The sequence below is a fragment of the Phocoena sinus genome, chromosome 15, assembly GCF_008692025.1.
Source record: "Phocoena sinus isolate mPhoSin1 chromosome 15, mPhoSin1.pri, whole genome shotgun sequence".
NCBI classification, from domain to species: Eukaryota; Metazoa; Chordata; class Mammalia; order Artiodactyla; family Phocoenidae; genus Phocoena; species Phocoena sinus.
The window spans coordinates 42,622,559-42,646,656 of record NC_045777.1 but is presented as its reverse complement, the minus strand read 5'-3'; the positions used below and the strand labels follow the sequence as shown (position 1 = coordinate 42,646,656).

The 24,098-nt window shown below is 41.6% G+C and overlaps 1 protein-coding gene and 1 non-coding gene across 2 annotated transcripts in view; both read left to right on the top strand.

The window, feature by feature from the left end:
• Positions 1 to 24,098, top strand: part of LOC116740472 (kinesin-like protein KIF16B) — a 292,307-nt gene that overhangs the window by 245,953 nt on the left and 22,256 nt on the right. Inside the window, exon 25 of the mRNA XM_032606120.1 lies at positions 6,989 to 7,072. Within this exon, the coding sequence (XP_032462011.1) occupies positions 6,989 to 7,072 (84 nt within the window). The remainder of the gene's footprint in view (positions 1 to 6,988; positions 7,073 to 24,098) is intronic.
• On the top strand, positions 2,226 to 2,332 carry LOC116741064. Its single transcript, XR_004346038.1, has one exon. It is a non-coding gene; the product is annotated as a U6 spliceosomal RNA (small nuclear RNA).

Sequence of the window (24,098 nt, the reverse complement as noted above, 5' to 3'; positions counted from 1 at the left end):
AGTTTCAGTTCCTTCTAATTATTTCTCATCTTTAAGTGAAATGGACTAATTTTAGGGGAAAACACCAGTGAATCATGGGGACAAGGAAGGGACAGACCCTGGGGAGGGGGAGGCAGCAAGCTACCACACGCCTAAACCTTTGCCTGGAATTTTTCTGAATTTTTTTCCACCAGTTTTTCCCTTCGCATCGAGGCACATCTTATTTTCTGGTGTTCACGGGGGCAGTGAGCCACTGTCTGTGGCAGTAAAGCCAGGTGCCTGCCTCTGGCCTGTTTTCTCTGCCAACACCTTGAGCAGCTCTGGGTTCTCCCCGCACAGGCCCCTACTGCCCGCCTCTTTGCTGTGGGTTCCCCCCACCTTCTGCTTGTCCCCAGCTTTAGTCTTTAACATCAGCGTCATGCAATACCTGGGGGCTTGGATGCCGACCCTGGTGGACAGCTTGTGGCCTGTGGCCTGGAGAGGATGACAGGGAAGCTGGGCTCCCAGCGGCTGCTGGCCTGCGTGTGGGCTGCAGTGGTTTCCTACTTTGGAGTCAGAGTCTTTACTTTTTTTTTTTTTTAATTTTTATTGGAGTATAGTTGATTTACAATGTTGTGTTAGTTTCAGGGATTGACAGGGAACTCTGCTTTTCATCTCTTGTCGTTCTTGGTGCTTTTGAAGGTGTGAAGGGATGCAAATAAAGGCTTTACTCCACCGTCTTTAACCCGAGCTGTTCCATCAGGTGTTACGGTTTGTAGAAAGATTATTTCCGTGGCAATCATATTTTTTTAACATGAGACTTTATCCGTGAAAGTTATAAGGGGGAAATGATGGGTTTTGCTCTTTATGAAAATGAAATCTTTTTACTTTTTCATGGAATGGTGTACTTGAGACTTTATGATGTCACTTCTTGCCAAAATGACCTGTATATTCAGTACAATCCCGATAAAAAATCCCAACATACTTTTCTGGTAGAAACTAGCAAGCTGGTTCTGACAGAAAATGAAATCTTATAAAAAGAAAGAAAATGATTTTTTCCTCATTACTGAGTCCCAAGTATCTTGATCATTTTTATATAAATCAGAAATATTTATCTGAATTCCTCTAGAATTGAGTAGTTGTGAGGAATATGGAACTTCAGGAACTTTAAGTTTTAGAAATGTAGGACACTGTATTTCCTTTGTCAGAGGTTACAAAGGAAATCAAAGAGGAATCTGTCCTCCACCCACGGATGCCTTCTACTGTTCCTGACAGCATTTCTCATGGAAATCAGATCTCGACCATCTGCTAGATTCAAAAATGAAGCGATAAAAATGAAAAAAAAATTAACTAAAAAGAACTTGAGAAGAAATGTAAATGTACAAATTATATCATTGATTTTATTTTCAATTTGCTGTTTAACTTAAGAAGCCAAGCAAACAAACAAATAAACAATAGATGTCAGTGTATGTAGGACATGAGAGGAAAAGTCAGGGACAGTCACCCCCTCTCTGAGCCTCTCTTGTATTCTTAATTTGTTGGAAATACTACTTTTCAGACAGCAGCGCTTTCTGCAAAATAGAAGAGATCTTTTCCCTTTTTTGGCTCTCCAGGCACATTATTTGTCCTGACCAGTGGCTCTTTCTATCTTAGTAAATTGTACATTTTAATAAACATGTGGACACTTTAAATAATTCACAATCCGGAAATGAACCCTCCAGAGGATTGCTTTTGCTGTTCTGTTTCAAAATAAATAAGGTGGTCACTTTTTACCTGGGGAGAGAAAAAGTTCAGGCCTCTCTTCTACCCCAGATTTCTAAACCCTTCTAAGGATTTATATAATAGTAAAGGTATAAAGGATTATAAGGATTTTATAGTAAGAATGAAGCAGCAGTTCCTGCACTCTTTAATCCAAGTAAAGACTATGATGGTCTTTTTTTTTTTTTCTTTTCAAAAGACAGGCTGTTGTTGAGAGTAGCAACCTAATCCCTTCTGTGTCAACAACTATTGGCCCCTAAATGGCTTCCGTGCCACCTGTACTGTTACTGTTTCCCCAACTCCTTGGCTATTTTAGTGTTGCATTTTTAAAATATAAGATATTTCTAGTTCTGTTTTATTTTTGAGTGCTTGAACATTCTTTTGAAAGAATATTGGTTTAGATGTAGCCAATCAACAATCCCTCAACTGAGAATATTTACCCTTGGCAGGTAAAAGCAGCTGGGAATGTATCTTCAGCCTAGTGGTCGTTTAAAAATGTCAGAAGTTTTGTGCTCACTTCAGCAGCACATATACTAAAATTAGAACAATACAGAGAAGATTAGCGTGGCCCCTGTACAAGGATGACATGCAAATTAGTGAAGCATTCCATATTTTTAAAATGGGCAGAAGACCTAAATAGACATTTCTCCAAAGAAGATATACAGATTGCCAACAAACACATGAAAGGATGCTCAACATCACTAATCATTAGAGAAATGCAAATCAAAACTACAATGAGGTATCACCTCACACGGTCAGAATGGCCATCATTAAAAAATCTACAAACAATAAATGCTGGAGAGGGTGTGGAGAAAAGGGAACCCTCTTGCCCTGTTGGTGGGAATGTAAATTGATACAGCCACTATGGAGAACAGTATGGAGGTTCCTTAAAAAACTAAAAATAGAACTACCATATGACCCAGCAATCCCACTACTGGGCATATACCCCATATATAACCATAATTCCAAAAGAGTCATGTACCACAATGTTCATTGCAGCTCTGTTTACAATAGCCAGGACATGGAAGCAACCTAAGTGTCCATCGACAGATGAATGGATAAAGAAGATATGGCACATATATACAATGGAATATTACTCAGCCATAAAAAGAAACGAAATTGAGTTATTTGTAGTGAGGTGGATGGACTTGGAGACTGTCATACAGAGTGAAGTAAGTCAGAAAGAAAAATAAATACCATATGCTAAGACATATATATTGAATCTAAAAAAAAATGGTTCTGAAGAACCTAGGGGCAGGACAGGAATAAAGATGCAGACGTAGAGAATGGACTTGAGGTCTCGGGAGGGGGAAGGGTAAGCTGGGACGAAGTGAGAGAGTGACATGGACATATATACACTACCAAATGTAAAACAGATAGCTAGTGGGAAGCAGCTGCATAGCACAGGGAGATCAGCTCTGTGCTTTGTGACCACCTAGAGGGGTGGGATAGGGAGGGTGGGAGGGAGACGCAAGAGGGAGGGGATATGGGGACATATGTATATGTATAGCTGATTCACTTTGTTATACAGCAGAAACTAACACACCATTGTAAAGCAGTTATACTCCAATAAAGATGTTTAAATTAAAATGTCAGAAGTTTTATAAGGAGTTTAACCTTATGGAATCGCTGCTATTCAACCATTTTTAACTTCCAAACTGGCAATTTCATCTCATTCAACCTAAGAGCTTACAGATAGCAAAGCCTGAACAGCACTGTCAAGATTCTCTGAAAAGGAGAAATGGAGGTAGTTTCCATTCTGTCAGAGGGAAGAGGTTGGAAAGCTGTTTCTGATGTAAATATAATTATTTTAATGGAGGCAATACCTTGCCTCACGCCCTTACCTTTCTCCTTCAATTTGTTCATGTGCCAGCCCCATCAAAAGGACGTGGACCCCGTTGCGTGCATTTATCATGAATCACGTGGGAACTTCTGTTCCCGTTCCTTCTCTCCCTCCCTCCAACACTTCACCTCCATCCTTCTTATGTTTTATTTTGTGAGGAGTCAGTTGACAGGAGCTAATAATCCCAGGACAGACTTCCCAGGACCCTGCCTCCAGACCATCCCGTTCCTGTTTTCCCCACCGTGGTCACTGACCCCTGTCACTTTCCTGTTCCCTTGTTGGTGCAGGTCCTCAGTGAGGTTTGTTGACAGCTCCTGGTGGGCCTGTTGACTACTGCCAGCAGCTGTCCATCATTTTCCTGGTTAATACACACTGGGAGGGGTTACTGTCTTTTATTTGGGTCCTAGGTTCTCAAGGACTTCAGAAGGGTCTTCCATACTCTGTGGACACACTTTACAGCCTTGTTATGAAAACCTAGAGTCAGTCCTGGTTCCCCGTCTTGACTCAGCCACCCCATGACTTGGAACCATTCTAAGTCACTGACCTCTGACCCTGTGTTTCTTTATCTCTGAAGTTAGATTGTTGAATATTATAGTCCTATGATTATGTGCCTCAGTGCCATTTAAGGTTGCCCTTTTCTTCCTAAAATCTGTATTATAGATAATTTATACACAGTTATTTCACAGGGTGGATCGTCGTAGCACAAGATACTAGCCTCCATCCCAGGGTGGAGTATATACTACCATTGACTACAAGGAAATTTAAATGCTTGCTTCCCACCTAGTTCAGCTGCCAGAGGGTCCTTTCAGTGCACCAGTTCTGAGCGAGCATGCAAGTCTGGCTGTAAATTTCCCCCGACAGAAACCACATCACCTCATCAGCCACATAAGAAAATGACAAAACAACCAACTGTGAAAGCATGCTTGCCAAGCCTTCAGCATCACTGCATTTGGTGGGGGAACACATTTGTACAAGATGAAATCGAGGCTGGACGAAGCCCAAAAGACACGTTCTGGGTACCTGTCTTCTCTAACCTGCAGCATATGGGAAGTGTGTTTGTGTCAGTGAAGTCAGGGTTCCAGAAGCCCCTTTGCTCCTTGAAGCCACATCACCATTCCAGGGATGGGGACAGGGAACCAGGGATGTGGCATGCTGCTTTCTTAGTAATTACCAGATCTCTAGTAAATAGTAAGAGTAGCTAAGGCCCATTCGGCATTGCTTCACTAAATCTTCACAGATAACCGGTGATATTTACTACCATTGCCTGTGTTTTTTTTTTTCAGCAGAGAATACTCAGGCTCAGAGAAACAAAGTAGTTAGCTAGTTAGTGGTCAAGATTCAAACTAGGTCTGTCTTACTTCGGTGCCCATGGCCTTTCACTTTACCTTGAACAGATTTTAAAGTTGCCTGTAAGCAACCAGATTGGAACATTGGTGAGAGAAGGAGAAGGAGGTCCGACACCCCACCCACTCCAAGGTTTGGGGTAGAAAGAGCACTTGAGTTTGAAAGGAGCAAACCTCTGACTTCTACTAACTTTGTAAAAGGGCTCTAAAGTCATCAAAGACACCTCGAAGAGAGGGAAAAGGAAGAGTGACTCTTAATAAGAAAAAGGCATATCCCAATAAAAAATGGCCCAAAGAGTTGAACAGACACTTCCCGCAAATGAGTAACCAGATGGTCAATGAGCATGTGAAAAGATGCTCGACATCATGGCTCATTAGGAAAATGCAAATCTGAACCACAGTAGAAATCACGGCATACCCAGCAGTATTGCCAAGATGAAAAAGACCACAGCACCAGGCGCTGGTGAGGATCTGAAGCCACTGCGTCTCTCAGTCACTGCTAGTGGGAGTGTTGGTGGTAAAACTGCTTTGGGAAACCATTTGATAACTTCAGGTGCAGCTGAACGCTTAGCATTCCATATGACCTAGCATTTTCACCCTTCAGATTATGACCAGCAGGAATCCCTACATATGTTCATAGGAAACGTATGGAAAACCTATAGGAAAATGTTCATAACAGCACAATGCCTAAGGGCCAGAAAGTGGAAACTAGCCAAAAGCCCGATAACCAGAGACTGAACAGACCAGTGGTGGAATGTTCACATGGTGGGATGCTGTTCAGCCACAGGAATGAGCAAACTGTTGCTACACATGGCAACATGGGTGGACCTCGCACACATGAGGTAGAGCGATGACGGTGGACACAAAAGGGTTCGTGCCATATGTTGAAGCTGAAAAATGGGAAAAACTAAACCATGCTGTTAGAAGTCAGGCCAGCGCCAGCCTTTTACAGGACAGGAGGGGAGTGCCAGGGGTTCCTGGGCGGCCGGGGGTGTTCTCTTTTGATCTGGGTGGTGGTTACAGTGTGTTGAGATGTTGAAAATTCACCAGTTGTTCACTTAGGATATGTGCATTTTGCTGTATGTATATTCTCCTTTAGTACTAAGTTTTCTAAGTCCTGTACATACAGATGTTAGTTCTTAATTTTTGATTCCCACCGTGGCAATATAAATCAGCCAAGGTTTGCATATGTATAAAATAGGAATTTTGTGGCACATTGTGACCTATATTGTGGGAGAAATGTTCTTTTTTTTTTTTCTTGATAATGCTTTGTTGACCTCTCAGTGTGTCTGAGCCCGACAGGGCGAGGAAGGAAGGAAATAGTGAATTTCATCAACACCAGCGATTATTGCCACTCAGCGTTCATTCAACCAAATCCACACGAGCTGGTCAGGTTTCCGCCAGATTATAGAGCTCTTTCTTGCCTTGGAGTCTATAAGAAAACTTACCTTTTCGTTATGACTTTTATACTTCCAAGAAAAGAAGCATAAGGAAAATACCTATGAAATTCCAAGACCTGGCTCCAGCAAATTCTAAACCTTTCTTCTCTAGGAGACAAGGAGAAAAGATTGAAAGAGAAGCCTTCTTTTCACATGGGCCATGTGCATTTGCAGTAGTAGCTGAGGAAAGGCAATATGGAAAGTTTACAGAACTTTTTTACAAAATGTTCAGGTAGTATGCTTGTTGAGTTTTCAAATTCTCATGTCAACACAAATATAATTGAATTCTAGTATTAGAAGGGGACTAAAAGAAGAACAAACTTGTGTTTTAAAAAATAAAACATGTGAAACACCGCCTGGCAAAGCGTCTACTATGTCGTCTGGGACAAAACACTGAGGCTCGAGTCTGTCCTTCCTCTGAGGCCCCATCATCCTGCCTCTCGGGTGACCCTTGTGGAGCCTTGCCTGGTCTGTTCAAGGTCACGCGGTTGGTGGCTAAGCAAGGCACGCCCTACCATCTTTAAACTTCCAACCTCTTTCTCTTCTCCCCCCGCCCACCATGATAGAGATTCCAAATAATGGATTAATAATAGCCCAAAGATCACAGGTGTGATATTAATGCCTCTCTTATAAAATATGTATTTCAGCTCGCGACTCTTGAATTCCCTCCAAAGAAACTATTTGGAAACAAGGATGAACGTGTGATTGCTGAGAGGCGAAGTCAGTTAGAGGTAACAGAATTAAGCTTTTCTTTCTCTGTGTGCAGAAAATTTGCCATCTGATTGACCAGTGAGAATTCTTCCTCTTAAACACTTAACTCTTGTTCACGGATGGGGGAGATGCTGCTTCATTAACTCAGGAGGTGGCAGGAGCAGGTTGTAAAGTAATGAGATCAGCTTATTTAAAATATAAGTCCTTCCCCCCACCCCCAACAGAGCGTTTTCCTGGGTTTTGAGGAGATACATTTATACCAAGGGTTAGGAAGCAGGTTGTGGGTGAGAACTGAATATTCACATAGACAGATGGTACACAATGCAGGCTGGGGGTAAGAAGCTTGCTGCCAAAAACTCGAATTAATTAACTGAAGATTTGTAGTATTGCATCGTTGTTACTTTTTCAAGGTGGCTGGAAGCAAAAAGACACATACCCATTTTAGTCATGGTTAGGTTTTGTTGGACTTATTTTAACTTCGTCTTCTGAGCCAGCTCCGTGGAGAGCTTTGGTTCAACACAACTGTTGTTTTTCTGACTGCCTCCCTGCTGGCATGCACTGTTGACTGCTCCGTAGAGCTTGTATTGCTTTGCAGGCTAGAGCTGCTTATCTGGTTGGCATCTGATGCTACCGAGGCAGACTGTGCTGAGGCATGGTCGCAGGTAACCCTCGGGCATGGGCTACCCTCTTGCCGCTGTGAGCCACTGAGGCAGGCAGGATAAAATTACAAATAGCTCACTCCAGTCAGCAAGCTTCCTGGGGCCTCGCAAAGTCCCCTCTGCTACTCTTTTAAGAGGAAGAAAAAGAAGACGTATTGCAAATGAAATCAAATAAGAGGAGGCCTGAGACAGGCCCTTTCTGAATTGTGAAAGTCTCCATAAAACGGCGGTATTTTTCTCATTCCTGGAGACAGCCAGTTTGAAATGGCTGCCCATGGAGTCCAGTGAATACCAGTGAACCAAGCCTTAGGGAAACCTCCAGAGGCTGGAGGTTGCAGTGAGAGCAAAAGGGAGGAGTGGGGACCGTGGAGAAATTGAAGACTAGGAGATTGTGGTCCACGAGGGGCATTTTAGAGACTTGAGATCCTCAGTATAGAAGTGATCTGAGGAAAGAAGAGTTTCAGGGTGTGGCCATGCTTACAGGCCTGTGAGTTAAACTATAGAATTACACCTTTGAAAGGGTGCTGGAACTATTACGACTGAGGTTTGGATGGGTCGTTGCAGGGCTCTAAAAATCAGCCTATGAGGTGGTATGACCCTGATACCCAACTGAAGAGCTTAAACTCAAGGGAAAGGTTATCATGGTCAGCCTGCTTGACCAAGTTCTCTTAAATGTTTAATTGTATCATACAAACAATTTAAAACTCACAGCAGAACTAGTGATGGTTTTCTTTCCAGAACCCTTACCTGTGTCAGTAATCCAGACTTGTCTTTAATGGAAACGTGCAGAACGACAGTGTATAAAAACAAGTTTGTAAACTAACAGGAAGTAGCTGTTGTCATCCCTACTTACTCAGGGCCCTAATTAAATGCACATGGTGCCAGCCATGCCCCACAGATTGGGCATTTGTGTGCTGTGCGTTTGTGAGCCCTGCTCTTGGGGACTCTTGTCTTTCCACTCCAGCCTCCAGGGTCAGAGCAAAGCCCAGGGCACCTTTTCATTCTTGGTACTTTCAGGTGGGACCCATGTTTGTTTTTGCAGGATCTCCTGCTTAATCACTTAGCCCTACCGAACCATCAGCTGTTGACAAACAGAGTTTTATGTCAACATCTCTGTGGATACAAGCATCCCTCCCATTGCCCGTGACTGTGGTTTACCTGTGGCATTAACCCATAAGGAATGGATTCTCCACACCTTGTGGTAATATAGGGGCTTACATTTTAAATTAAGTGGATTTCATCTCATGTTGACTGTTAAATCTTAGAATATTATGTTCTTGTCAAGGAGAGTGTAATTCAGCTTCAGTTTACTGGAAAGTTAACCTGAGATTCTTGAGTTGATTTCCTGCAACTATTATGATTTTTATTTTCAATCTAACACCAAGAGTCACTGATTTAGTGCATTTTCATGTGAAAATTAACATTTATTGTCCCTGAACTTCCTATTCAATTCAATATACATTTATTTAATTCCTGATACATGCTGGGGACAGTGCTAGGTGTTATATAGAATATCAAGGTGAATGAGACACTTCTTGCCCTCAAAGAGCATATGTTTACATTGCTGTATGAAACTCTACCTGGAGGTATAGTTAAATACATAGGCATGTACAGAAAAAGGTGGATTTCAGTAGGACACACTTGTACTGGCACACACCGATATACATAGTGTTTGCGCCAAAGGAATTATCTGCTGGTTTTTAAAATTCAGAAACACAGCTTTACAAACCTCCTCATGCCAACTGAGCTGCATAGAGCAATGTTCTAAGCAAGCATCCAGTTGCGTTTCGATCTTCCTTGCTATTAAAATAGCTGCAAGATTTGGACCTTGTGTTTGAGTTTATCAACAAAAAGTGTCAAATGTTTTCACATGAAAGACCTAGATACCTACTTTCTAACTTATATAAGGTTAAATCCTATTTATAAAAATGTTAAAATAATTATTCTAAAAATGATGGGTAACAACAGAAATTTCTGCCTGTCACGAGATGTTCTAGAGGTTAGATTTATCACCGCGGAGAGAGGAATATTAGTGGTGTGTGTGGTGGTAGCCGTGTGGGGTTGGGGTGTGTAGCACCAGGAAAAGGGTCAGGACGTGGTGATGCTCAGTGGCGAAGTGTACATTTGGCCTCCAGAACTCACTCTTATTGATAAACGTGTATAGGCTCCACCCACAAAGAGTTACCAGGACCGCTGTAGCTTATAACCCAGAGCCAGGTTTTCCAGAATCTGGCCTGTTACTGCTTTGCATCTCATGCCCAAATGCCGCCAAGCACTTTTGCTCCACAAGAGCCAGAGTCTCTGGAGGCTTCTGACGTGGGCGGAACCCCCTGTTGCTGCCATCCTGGCCCCGCTGGAACCGTTCAGCGTAAATGTGCACATCGTGGGCAGACCCTGCTATCGGGCAGCCAGAGGGTTCTGATAGCGGCTCTCCCGCGTGTGACATGGTGCTCAGCTCCTCCAAGCCCTTCTTGTAACGCGGACGACAGCCCATCAGAAAAGGCTGTGGAGGTAACAGGAAATGATCACATCAGTCTCTGTCTGATGAGTTACGTGGAGCAGAAGGGTGCTTGTTACTGCACTTGAAGCCAGATACCATTACCATCAGGTTGAACCTGTCATTGTCATAGGTCAAAAATGGTGGAATATTGGCAATTCCGTAGGCTTTCACATAGTACTACGTCTCACATTTACTGGGTGTCTACTGAGTGCCAGGCATGAGTGAAAGGCTTGATATATCATGCCATTACTCCTCCAGCCAGCTTTTGAGGTGACTTCTATTATTATTTCCATTTTACAGGTGAGAAAGTTAAGTCTTGGGGAGGATAAAGAAGGTCATGTAGCCAGTGAGTGGCAAAGCCTCAGTCTATACTAGAGTGTCTTTCAGGGCAGCCTCCTTCTCTTAATCCTCAGCACACTCTGAGCTGGAGACAGAGCTGGGTCTTCTGCACACTTTGTTCTGGAATGTCCATGAGACTTCACCTCCACTTCTTTTAAGATTCTTGGTACTTTCTTGCTTGTATCAAAAGATATGTTTATGTCTCAGATCTCCCCTATTATACTCTTCAGTTACTTGAAGGCAACAGAATCAACATCTAATTGAATCTTCATTGCCCATGATATTTCACATGTGCTTCACATGTACTCTATTATTCACTGAATTCTCAGAAAATCTGCCAATATTAGCCCCAAATAGATGAGTTTTTTGTTTTGTTTTTGTTGATTGATGAGAGGTGCATTTTGGGTCACTAATTTCAGAGAATGTTATCATCTACTTGGAAACATTTGTGCTAATCATCTCAGTAGTCTGTCATTTCAAGGAGTAACTGTAATTAATGAAAACAAGTGAAATCCTCTAATAAAACAGTAAAGCTTTCAAGAATAAAACCACCACCTTTAGGTGTAAGAACCTGAGAAGTTTCTCGGACGTTTTCTTGAACGTACTAGAGCAGGCAGCAGCCCAAGACCACTTCTTCCCCATTTTCACATCACTGGCTAGAGCATTATTAAGATGGATAAAAATAGTGTGGAAGCTTAGAGCATGGGCCTGGGGCGCTTCATCCTGGTCTCGAATCCTGGGTTTGCTCCTTTGGAGTTAATGTCACTGTCAGTGTCCTTTATCACTGACAAATGAAGACAAATAATACCACCATCTTCCAGGAGTTGACCTGAGGGTTAAATGAGATCATGGACATCACACGGCCTCCGGTACAGAGGGAAGCACTCCGAAATGTTAGGTGGTACCGTGGTGAATGAAAGTGGTGGTGGTGATGAGGACAGCTGGCCACAGTGATGGCGCCTTCCAGCACGTTTCAGATCTGCTTTAAGAGCCAGGGGAGGACCAAAGAACGCCCCCCACCTGCAGTCATGAAGTGTAGCAATGTGAGCACCTCAGTTTGTTACATCTACTTGCAAAATGAATTTCTGAGGACAAAGAGACTAAGATTATGTGACTGTTCTTATGGTGTTACCTGGAAGATACCAGGAATCTCATGGTGTAACACCACCCTTTCTTTCACCCTGTAAAATTGTCATCTGAAGTGTAGAAATGCTTTCTGATGATTGAATCACAGTCAAGCCACTGTCCAGTGTGAGAAAGATGCGAGGCCTAGGATCATTATGAAATGAGCACCGTTCCTCTGCGTTTACATAGCTGTTGTTCACAGCCGGTCGGCTCTCTTTGCATGTCTCCCGAGTCGCTGACAGTGAGGCTGCCCACTGTGGCGTCCCCAGCACGCCTGATGTACCCCAAGCCTCTGCCTGACAAATGTCAGTGCGTTTCGGCCAGTGACCCCCAGACATACACCTACTTTTTTAACAGTGTGTTAGATTTATTAATTCCCTGCCCTAAGAAAGAACAGATACCATGGGAGGCAGGGGGCATCTCAGCAAGGTGTTACCGAGACCTTATGATAGGACTTGGCCCTGGGTTAGGTGATTCAGGGCAGAGTGCAAGCAAGCGGACTTTGCTCTGGATTGGATGTTGGGCTATTTCTCTGATTGGGTGTCTTAACAGTTCTTATCTGGAAGGCAAGAAGAACAGAGTGAGGTTAAAACTATGATTGATAAGAAACACAGCAGTCATCCTGTTAGCCAGAGGAGGGGGGTATTTGATCATTTTCATGGTTTGTACAGTATTCATGTTTCTGTGTTCAGACATGATTGTGTAGTGTTTTTTGGGTTTTGTTTTTCTTTCTGTCTTGCTCGTGGTCACAGAGTAGCCTCACCTGGTCTTGGTGTCCTTTGGAGCTGTCTGCCCTTGACAGGAGAATACCGAGCTTAACTGTGAGCACCAGGCCGGCCCTCAGCTGCGTCTCATCACTTTTTCTTACTATAGAGAGATGCCCAGAGCTCACAGGTGTCCTCTTTGCTAACGTGAACTAAAGGAGGAGTTGTTTTCAAAATAAAAGTCTTGGTGGTTCCCATGCCTTACAACGTGGGTGTTATGGCGGCTGCCGTAGTGCTACGTCCCCCTGCCCAGCACCGGCTGCCACTTCCCTGCACAGCCCAGATTTTCTGACTAACAGCAGTGTCTGCTTCTGTTGATACTTCAGTTTTATGTTACTTTCAAACCTTTGATTTCCAACAATAGAATCATTTTGGTTTAGACATTGTATAGGTTGAATCCTTTCAGTTTCACAATAAATTTCAGGAGGTGAAAATCCTTGCATTTTCTCACTCGTTCGGCTACCTGAAAGGTATCTGGCAATTCTGTGCTTAATTGAACATTCTTTCCATCTACTCTCTGCTAATCTTACAGAACGGATAATGGCGGAACCATTACCAAAGTAGGCCGAGAGTGAAAAATACCTCACAGAAAGAACTGTTTCCCTCCTCATTTATGTTTTTATGTATTTTACTTTTTCTGGTTATATGGTCATTTGTATTAGCAGTGACTGTTTTCTGTGATTTGTTGATCACAGAGCATTTCTGAAGGGGGTTACGTGGCTGTCGCTGTGTGGGAGGAGACTGAGCTGGACTTTGGGGGCTGTTTCATCGCGGTGCTTCGTGAAGTCAGAGGGGCTAAAATTGCTGTGATCTGGGATGAAGATTTAGGAAGGAGATGGGAAACTCCATGTGGTATTGGAATAATGCAGAAGGTTCTAGAGTCAGACCTGCACTTGCAACCCAGCTCTGTGAGACTACTCCAGTGTCCTGTGACCTTAGTTCCCTCCCTAAACTTCAGTTCCTTACTTGTTAAATGGCAGAAATCATATCTGCTCCATGGAATTGTTAGAATTACATGATGAAGTGTGTATACTGTAGGTAAGCGGTGCCGTAAGGGGAAGGAGGAAGTCTGAGAAAGAATGAACTCCAGAGGCAAAGTGCCCATCAAGAAGTCATTTTACACAACAGAAGTCCTTCCATATCAGTGTAAGTTGGCACTTTATGGTCACATCAGAAGAGTGAGTCTCCATCTGGAGGGAAAATCCCACTTTGGTTTCCATGCAGAGTCTTTGGTTTAATTGAGAAGAAACCAAAATTGAAACACATGTTTACAAGGAGAGGATCGACTTCCAAACCCAGATGGAGGCTGGAGGGACAAGGGAAGCGCTTGCCATACTGTCAGTTTTACTCTGCCGTTTTTCCCCTTCCCCACGTGGCATCCTTTGTGGGCTGATGGCTAACAACTCAGGGACTCAAAACTCACTGCAAGTGGGAAAACTCTTCCCCATCACTGGGCTCCCAATCTAAAGCTCTAAGCAGGCAGTCAGGGTCTTCATGTCGTTACTGACTTGGGATTAAGTCAGCAGAAGCATCTCCGAGGCTGGAGCACCTCTCTCAGCTCAGACGTCCTCTCCTCGGAGAGCCCTGCCCCTTCACTCCCCACCAGATGCCTCTGTGGCTTCTTGGTCAAGCACTTTGCGGTGGTTGGGGGGATGTTTTTGTTTGTCAGTTTGTTTTGTTTTTCAGTGCTTTATATTTTACTAGAAGGTAAGTTCTGTGAGGACAGGGTTTCCAGCTGCCTATTCAATTCTGTCTCCTCAGTGCCTAGAACAGTTCCTGGCCCTTAACAGGCCCTCAGTAAGTGTTTGTTGAATGATCAGTTAAAGCTGCACTGAATAGCAAATATCACATATTTGTTCTGACAAAAAACATTTTCAAAGCCAGAGCATATGCATAAATGGGTTTAAATGCCACTTTGCAGTAGGCCACTGGGCTGGTTACTTACCCATTCTGAGCTTCATCATTCTCAATGGGAAACAGGGATAAGAAGAGCTAACTTTCAGAGTTGCTGAGCGGATCAAATGAGAGTGGTGTTTAAGAAACACCTGTACAAGACATAGGCCCTAGCCCGTAATACATCCCAAATTGATACAGGATAATGGTTAAAAACATACATTATACAGTCCAGCAGACCTAGTTGTGGATCCTTGCTCTGCTACTTACTGACTGGGTAACCTTAAACAGGTTTCTTAACCTCTCTGTGGATCAGTTTTTCTCATCCTTAAAATGGGGATAATAATAGTACCCACTTCAGAGAGTTGTTGTGAAGGTTAAATGAGATAATACATGTAAAATACTTGGATAGGCGCTGGGTACATAGCAAACACTAGAAATGATCATTCTTCTTTTAAAAATTGCTACATTCCAATTGCTGTGTGGTGACTTACAGCATACTTTTAAAATTAAAGTTCTAATTAATGCACTAAGATAAGAAAAGGAAATAAAAGGTTATTCTGGGCTTCCCTGGTGGCGCAGTGGTTGAGAGTCCGCCTGCCGGTGCAGGGGACACGGGTTCGTGCCCCGGTCTGGGAAGATCCCACATGCCGTGGAGCGGCTGGGACCGTGAGCCATGGCCTCTGAGCCTGCGTGTCCGGAGCCTGTGCTCCACGGGAGAGGCCACGACAGTGAGAGGCCCGCGTACCGGAAAAAAAAAAAAAAAAAGTTATTCTGATTGAGAAGGAGGAAATAAAACTCTTATTCACAGGTGACATGATTGTCTCTGTAGAAAATCTAAAATAATTGAAAGGAAGTCTCCTGGAACTGAAAACAATTATGGCAAGATTGCAGGATACAAGGTTAATATATCATAGTCAATCACTTTCCTATATACCAGCAATGAAAAAGGGGGATCGAAATTTAAAACACAATAGAATGTACATTAGCACTCCCCAAATTAGATACTTAGGTAAACATTTAATAAAATATGTTTAAGATCTATATGAAGAAAACTATAAAAACTGATGAAAGAAATCAAAAAACTAAACTAATGTAGACGTAGTTCATGTTTATCGATAGGAAGTTTCAATATTGTCAAGATATCAGGTCTTGCAACTTGGTCTATAGATTCAGTGCAGTCCCCCAGCAAGATATTTGTGGACATGGACAAACTGATTCTAAAGCCTATATGGAGAGGCAAAAGACCCAGAATAGCCAGTGCCATACTGAAGGCGAAAAACAAAGTGGGTGGACTGACAGTACCCAGCTTCAAGATTTAACCATAGGATTAGGAACCAAGATGGCGGAGTAGAAGGACGTGCTCTCACTCCCTCTTGGGAGAACACCAGAATCACAACTAGCTGCTGGACAGTCATCGACAGGAAGACACTGGAACTCACAAAAAAAGATACCCCACATCCAAAGAAAAAGGAGAAGCCACAATGAGACGGTAGGAAGGGCGCAATCACAGTAAAATCAAATCCCATAACTGTTGGGTGGGTGACTCACAGACTGGAGAACCCTTATACCACAGAAGTCCACCCACTGGAGTGAAGGTTCTCGGCCCCATGTCAGCTTCCCAACCTGGGGGTCCAGCAACAGGACGAGGAATTCCTAGAGAATCAGACTTTGAAGGCTAGTAGGATTTGATTGCAGGACTTCGACAGGACTGGGGGAAACAGAGACTCCACTCTTGGAGGGCACACACAAAGTAGTGTGTGCATCGGGACCCAGGGGAAGGAGCAGTGACCCCAGGGGAGACTGAACCAGACCTACAGCTAGTGTTGGACGGTCTCCTGTAGAGGTGGGGGGTGGCTGTGGCTCATCATAGGGACAAGGACACTGGCAGAAGAAGTTCTGTGAAGTACTCCTTGGCGTGAGCCCTCCCAGAGTCTGCCATTAACCCCACCAAAGAGCCCAGGTAGGCTCCAGTGTTGGGTTGTCTCAGGCCAAACATCCAACAGGGAGGGAACACAGCCCCACCCATCAGCAGTCAAGTGGATTAGAGTTCTACTGAGATCTGCCCACCAGAGCAAGTCAGCTCTACCCACCACCAGTCCCTCCCATCAGGGAACCTGCACAAGCCTCTTAGCCTCATCCACCACAGGGCAGACAGCAGAAGAAAGAAGAACAGTCCTGCAGCCTGTGGAACAAAAACCACATTCACAGAAAGATAGACAAGATGAAAAGGCAGAGGGCTATGTACCAGATGAAGGAACAAGATAAAACACCAGAAAAACAACTAAATGAAGTGGAGATAGGCAACCTTCCAGAAAAAGAATTCAGATTAACGATAGTGAAGATGATCCAGGACCTCGGAAAAAGAATGGAGGCAAAGATGGAGAAGATGCAAGAAATGTTTAACATAGACCTAGAAGAATTAAAGAACAAACAAATAGAGATGAACAATACAATAACTGAACTGAAAACTACACTAGAAGGAATCAATATCAGAATAACTGAGGCAGAAGAACGGAGAAGTGACCTGAAAGACAGAATGGTGGAATTCACTGCTGCAGAAAAGAATAAAGAAAAAAGAATGAAAAGAAATGAAGACAGCCTAGGAGACATCTGGGACATTAAACGCACCAACATTCGCATTATAGGGGTGCCAGAAGGAGAAGAGAGAGAGAAAGGACCAGAGAAAATATTTGAAGAGATTATAGTCAAAAACTTCCCTAACATGGGAAAGGAAATAGCCATCCAAGTCCAGGAAGCGCAGAGCTTCCCATGCAGGATAAACCCACTGAGACACATAGGAGAAACACGCTGAGACACATAGTAATCAAACTGACAAAAATTAAAGACAAAGAAAAATTATTGAAAGCAGCTAGGGAAAAATGGCAAATAACATACAGGGGAACTCCCATAAGGTTAACAGCTGATGTCTTAGTAGAAACTCTACAGGCCAGAAGGGAGTGGCATGATATACTTAAAGTGATGAAAGGGAAGAACCTACAACCAAGATTACCCGGCAAGGATCTCATTCAGATTCTATGGAGAAATCTAAAGCTTTACAGACAAGCAAAAGCTAATAGAATTCAGCACCACCTAACCAGCTCTACAACAAATGGTAAAGGAACTTCTCTAAGTGGGAAACACAAGAGAAGAAAAGGACCTACAAAAACAAACCCAAAACAATTAAGAAAATGGTCATAGGAACATACAAATCGATAATTACTTTAAACGTGAATGGATTAAATTCTCCAACCAAAAGACACAGGCTTGCTGAATGGATACAAAAACAAGACCCATCTATATGCTGTCTACAAGAGACCCACTTCAGACCTAGGAAAACATACAGACTGAAAGTGAGGGGATGGAAAAAGATATTCCATGCCAATGGAAATCAAAAGGAAGCTGGAGTAACAATGCTCATATCAGATAAACTAGACTTTTAAATAAGGAATGTTACAAGAGACAAGGAAGGACACTACATAATGATCAAGGGGTCAATCCAAGAAGAAGATATAACAATTATAAATATATTTGCACCCAACATAGGAGCAACTCAATACATAAGGCAAATGCTAACAGCTATAAAAGAGGGAATTGACAGTGACACAGTAATAGTGGGGGACTTTAACACCTCACTTACACCAATGGACACATCATCCAAATGAAAATAAATAAGGAAACAGAAGCTTTAAATGACACAATAGACCAGATAGATTTGTTATTCATAGGACATTCCATCCAGAGACAGCAGATTACACTTCGTTCTCAAGTCCAAGTGGAACATTCTCCAGGATAGATCACATCTTGGGTCACAAATCAAGCCGCAGTAAATTTAAGAAAATTGAAATCATGTCACGCATCTTTTCCGACCACAACGCTATGAGATTAGAAATGAATTACAGGGAAAAAATCGTAAAAACCACAAACACATGGAGGCTAAATAATACGTTACTAAATAACCAAGAGATCACTGAAGAAATCAAAGAGGAAATCAAAAAAATACCTAGAGACAAATGACAATGAAAACAGGATGATCTAAAACCTATGGGATGCAGCAAAAGCAGTTCTAAGAGGGAAATTTATAGCTATAGAAGCCTACCTCAAGAAACAAGAAAAATCTCAAATAAACAATCTAAACTTACACCTAAACGAACTAGAGAAAGAAGAACAAACAAAACCCAAAGTTAGCAGAAGGAAAGAAATCATAAAGATCAGAGCAGAAATAAATGAAATAGAAACAAAGAAAACAGTAGCAAAGATCAGTAAAACTAAAAGCTGGTTCTTTGAGAAGATAAACAAAATTGATAAACCATTAGCCAGACTCATCAAGAAAAAGAGGGAGAGGACTCAAATCAATAAAATTAGAAATGAAAAAGGAGAAGTTACAACAGACACCGCAGAAATACAAAGCATCCTAAGAGACTACTACAAGCAACTCTATGCCAATAAAATGGAGAGACTGGAAGAAATGGGCAAACTCTTAGAAAGGTATAACCTTCCAAGACTGAACCAGCAAGAAATAGAAAATATGAACAGACAAATCACAAGTAGTGAAATTGAAACTGTGATTAAAAATCTTCCAACAAACAAAAGTCCAGGACCAGATGGCTTCACAGGTGCATTCTATCAAACATTTAGAGAAGAGCTTACACCCATCCTTCTGAAACTCTTCCAAAAAATTGCGGAGGAAGGAACACTCCCAGACTCATTCTGTGAGGCCACCATCACCCTGATACCAAAACCAGACAAAGATACCACAAAAAAGGAATTACAGACCAATGTCACTAATGAATACAGATGCAAAAGTCCTCAACAAAATACTAGCAAACAGATTCCAACAACACATTAAAAGGATCAAAACCATGGTCGAGTGGGATTTATCCCAGGGATGCGAGGATTCTTCAATGTACGTAAATCAATCAGTGTGATACACCATATTAAGATATTGAAGAATAAAAACCATAGGATCATCTCAATAGATGCAGAAAAAGCTTTTGACAAAATTCAACACCCATTTATGATAAAAACTCTCCAGAAAGTGGGCACAGAGGGAACCTACCTCAACATAATAAAGGCCATATACAACAAACCCACAGCAAACATCATTCTCAACAGTGAAAAACTGAAAGCATTTCCTCTAAGATCAGGAACAGGACAAGGATGTCCACTCTTGCCACTATTTTTCAACATAGTTTTGGAAGTCGTAGCCACGGCAATCAGAGAAGGAAAATAAATAAAAGGAATACAAATTGGAAAAGAAGAAGTAAAACTGTCACTGTTTGCAGATGACATGACACTATACATAGAGAATTCTAAGATGCCACCAGAAAACTATGAGAGCTAGTCAATGAATTTGTTAAAGTTGCAGAATACAAGATTAATGTAGAGAAATCTCTTGCATTTCTATACACTAATGATGAAAAATGTGAAAGAGAGATTAAGGAAACACTACCATGTACCACTGCAACAAAAAGAATAAAATACCTAGGAATAAACCTATGTAGGGAGACAGAAGACCTGTATGCAGAAAACGATAAGACACTGATGGAAGAAATTAAAGATGATACCAACAGATGGAGAGATATACCATGTCCTTGACTGGAAGAATCAATATTGTGAAAATGACTCTACTACCCAAAGCAATCTATAGATTCAATGCAATCCCTATCAAATTACATATGGCATTTTTTACAGAACTAGAACAAAAAACCTTAAAATTTGTTTGGAGACACAAAACACTGTGAATAGCCAAAGCAGCCTTGAGGGGAAAAAACGGAGCTGGAGGAATCAGACTCCCTGACTTCCAACTATACTATAAAGCTACAGTAATCACAACAATATGGTACTGACACAAAAACAGAAACATAGATCAATGGAACAAGATAGAAAGCCCAGAGATAAACCCACACACCTGTGGTCAACTAATCTATGACAAAGGAGGCAGGGATATGCAATGGAGAAAAGACAGTCTCTTGAGTAAGTGGTGCTGGGAAAACTGGACAGCTACATGTAAAAGAATGAAATTAGAACACTCCCTAAAACCATACACAAACATAAACTCAAAGTGGATTAGAGAGTTAAATGTAAGACTGGACACTATAAAACTCTTAGAGGAAAACATAGGAAGAACACTCCTTGACATACATCACAGCAAGATCTTTTTTGATCCATCTCCTAGAGTAATGGAAATAAAAAAACAAATGTGACGTAATGAAACTTCAAAGCTTTTGCACAGCAAAGGAAACCATAAACAGGATGAAAAGACAACCCTCAGAATGGGAGAAAATATTTGCAAATGAATCAACGGACAAAGGATTAATCTCCAAAATATATAAACAGCTCATGCAGCTCAATATTAAGAAAGCAAACAACCCAATCCAAAAATGGGCAGAAGACCTAAATAGACATTTCTCCAAAGGAGACATACAGATGGCCAAGAAGCACATGAAAAGCTGCTCAACATCACTAATTATTAGAGAAATGCAAATCAAAACTGCAGTGAGGTATCACTTCACACCACCTAGAATGGCCATCATCAGAATATCTACAAACAACGAATGCTGGAGAGGGTGTGGAGAAAACGGAACCCTCTCACACTGTTGGTGGGAATGTAAATTGATACAGCTGCTGTGGAGAACATTATGGAGGTTCCTTAGAAACTAAAACTTGAATTACCATATGATCCAGCAATCCCAGTACTGGGCATATACCCAGAGAAAACCACAATTCAAAAAGACACACGCACCCCAATGTTCACTGCAGCAGTATTTACAATAGCCAGGTCATGGAAGCAACCTGCATGCCCATCAACAAACGAATGGATAAAGATGTGGTACATGTATACAATGGAATATTACTCAGCCATAGAAAGGAACAAAATTGTGTCATTTGGAGAGATGTGGCTGGATCTAGAGACTGTCATACAGAGTGAAGTAAGTCAGAAAGAGAAAAACAAATATCATGTGTTAACGCATACATGTGGAACCTAGAAAAATGGTACAGATGAACTGGTTTGCAGGGCAGAAATTGAGACACAGATGTAGAGAACAAACGTATGGACACCAAGGGGCTGAAAGCCGCGTGGGGGTGGGGATGGTGGCGTGCTGAATTGGACGATTGGGATTGACATGTATACACTGATGTGTATAAAATTGATGACTAATAAGTACCTGCTGTATAAAAAAATAAATAAAAATTCAAAAAAAACCCCAAAAGACTTAACCATAAAACTACAGTAATCTAGACAGTATGTTATGGGCAACAGAATATACCAATATATTAATGGAACAGAATAGGGAGCACAGAAATAGACCCACGTAAGTATAGTCAACTGATCTTAGGGAGAGGAGCAAAGGCATACAGTGGAACAGAAATAGTCTTTTCAACAAATGATTCAGGAACAACTGGACATCCACATGCAAAACAAAAGATTCGTGACATAGACCTCATACCCTTCACAAAAAAGTAACAGAAAATGGATCATAGACCTAAATGTAAAATGCAGAACTCTAAAACTCCTAGAAGGTGACATGGGAGAAAACACAGATGACCTTGGGTATGGTGATTACTTTTTAGATACAACAAGAAATCCATGATCCATGCATGAAAGAAATAGTTGATAAGCTGGACTTTATTAAAATTGAAAATTTCTGCTGTACAAAAGACAATGCCAAAGGAATGAGAATACCAGCCTCATCCTGGGAAAAAATACCTGCAAAAGACACATCTGATAAAGGACTCTTATCCAAAACGTACTTTGAACTTTTAAAACTCAACAGTAAGAAAATGAAAAACCCAATGAAAAAAAATAGAAGACCTGAACAGACATTTCCCCAAAGAAAATATACCCATGGCAAATAACCATATAAGAGGATGTTAATCAACATCATACGTCAATTGGGAATTGCGGATTAAAATAACAATGAGATATCTCTGTACACCTGTTAGAACGGCCCAAATCCAGAACACCATGGACGTCAGGTGCCAGTGAGGATGTGACGCAATGGGGACTCTCCTTCATTGGTGGTGGGAATGCATAATGATACAGCCACTTTTGAAGACAGTTTGGAAGTTTCTTATAAAACTGAACACACTCTTACCATACAATTTGGCAGTTGTACTCCTTGCTATTTACTCGAGTGAGTTGAAAACATATGTTCACACAAAAACCTACACATGAATGTTTATAGCAGCTTTATCCATAATTGCTAAAACTTGGAAGCAATCAAGATGTCCTTCAGTAGGTGACTAGATAAATAAACTGTGGTACATCCAGACAGTGAAATAGTACTCAACATTAAAAAGAAATGAGCTATCAAGACATGAAAAGAAATGGAGCAAACTTAAATACATAAAACTCAGTGAAGAAAGCCAATCTGAAAAGACTACATACTGTATGATTCCAACTGTGTGACATTCCGGAAAAGCCAAAACTGTGGACACAATAAAAGGATCAGGGCTTAGTGGTGGGGAGGGATGAGTAGGTGGAGCACAGAGGATTTTTAGGGCAATGAAACTGCTGTATATGATATTGTCATGGTGGGTACATGTCATTACACATTTGTCAAAGCCCACAGAATGAACAAGAGTGAACCCTAATGTGAACTGCGGACTTTGGGTGATAATGATGTCTGTGTAGGTTACTGATTATAACAAATGGAACCTTCTGGTGTGGGAATTTAATAGTGACTGTGTGTATGTGAGGATAAGGGTGGATATGAGAAATCTCTCTACCTTCCTCTCCATTTTTCTGTCAGCCTGTAACTGCTCTTGGAAAAAGTTTATCTAAGAATCCTATAAATTTTTTATAAATGCAGTCAGCATGCATTTATAATCTCCTTCATTTCTTCCTTTTCTATCTTCATTTTTCTTTCACTTCTGTCCTCCCTCCATCCTCTTATTTTTCTATTGTCCCTTAATTGCTTTGCTAAACAAAGGAGGGAAGATGGATGGATGGATGGATGGATGGATGGATGGATGGATGGATGGATGGATGGGTGAGTCGATTTGGCACTAGTATACATTTTTCTTAAGAGTATGAGGTTTAAATATTATTAAAAGGAAGGTAATCATCATCAAAACAAATTATATATTTCATGCATATTTTCTCCACTGCTGAGCATGTAATAATGTATATTTCATTAAGAGTGACTCACTCATTACTCTGAAATTTGAAAGTCACTATTTTATCTATCTTTACCAAGCACCATTTTTATTCACTTGTTCTTTCCAAACTCAAGGTAGATGTCTGTCTTTATGAATCAGTGATTTTCAGAGTATGCAAATTAATGAGGTGCCCACCCAGCAGACCACCTTTGTAAATTAAAACATTTGAACATGGAAACCAGGAAGGAAATCTCTTGTGATCACACATAACCATAAAATAGGTGAGAGGCCAGGTGGAATACTGATGTAATTGACAAACAGTTGTAAAGATTCTTTTCGTGTATTACTACAAAGACTTTTTCACACAGCTGCTTGGTTCAGAGGACCTTCATGTTCATGTGTCTTGTAGTATCACTTAGGATATTCTAAGTGACCTGTTGCTAAGTTTAATTTACACCGTCGGTATGATTTGTAAAGATTTTTTTCTTCAAGGGTCACTTAGGAAATCTCAATATGGGTTGCCTCTTCCTCCACCCCTTTCTCTCCGTACTTTCTACCACTTTCTACTGTACTAAAGCCAAATTCCCCTTCGTTCTGTCAGACAGAATAGTTGAGATGATCTTCTGTCGAGTTAGTGTGAAGAAGCTGAAGGACTTGAGTA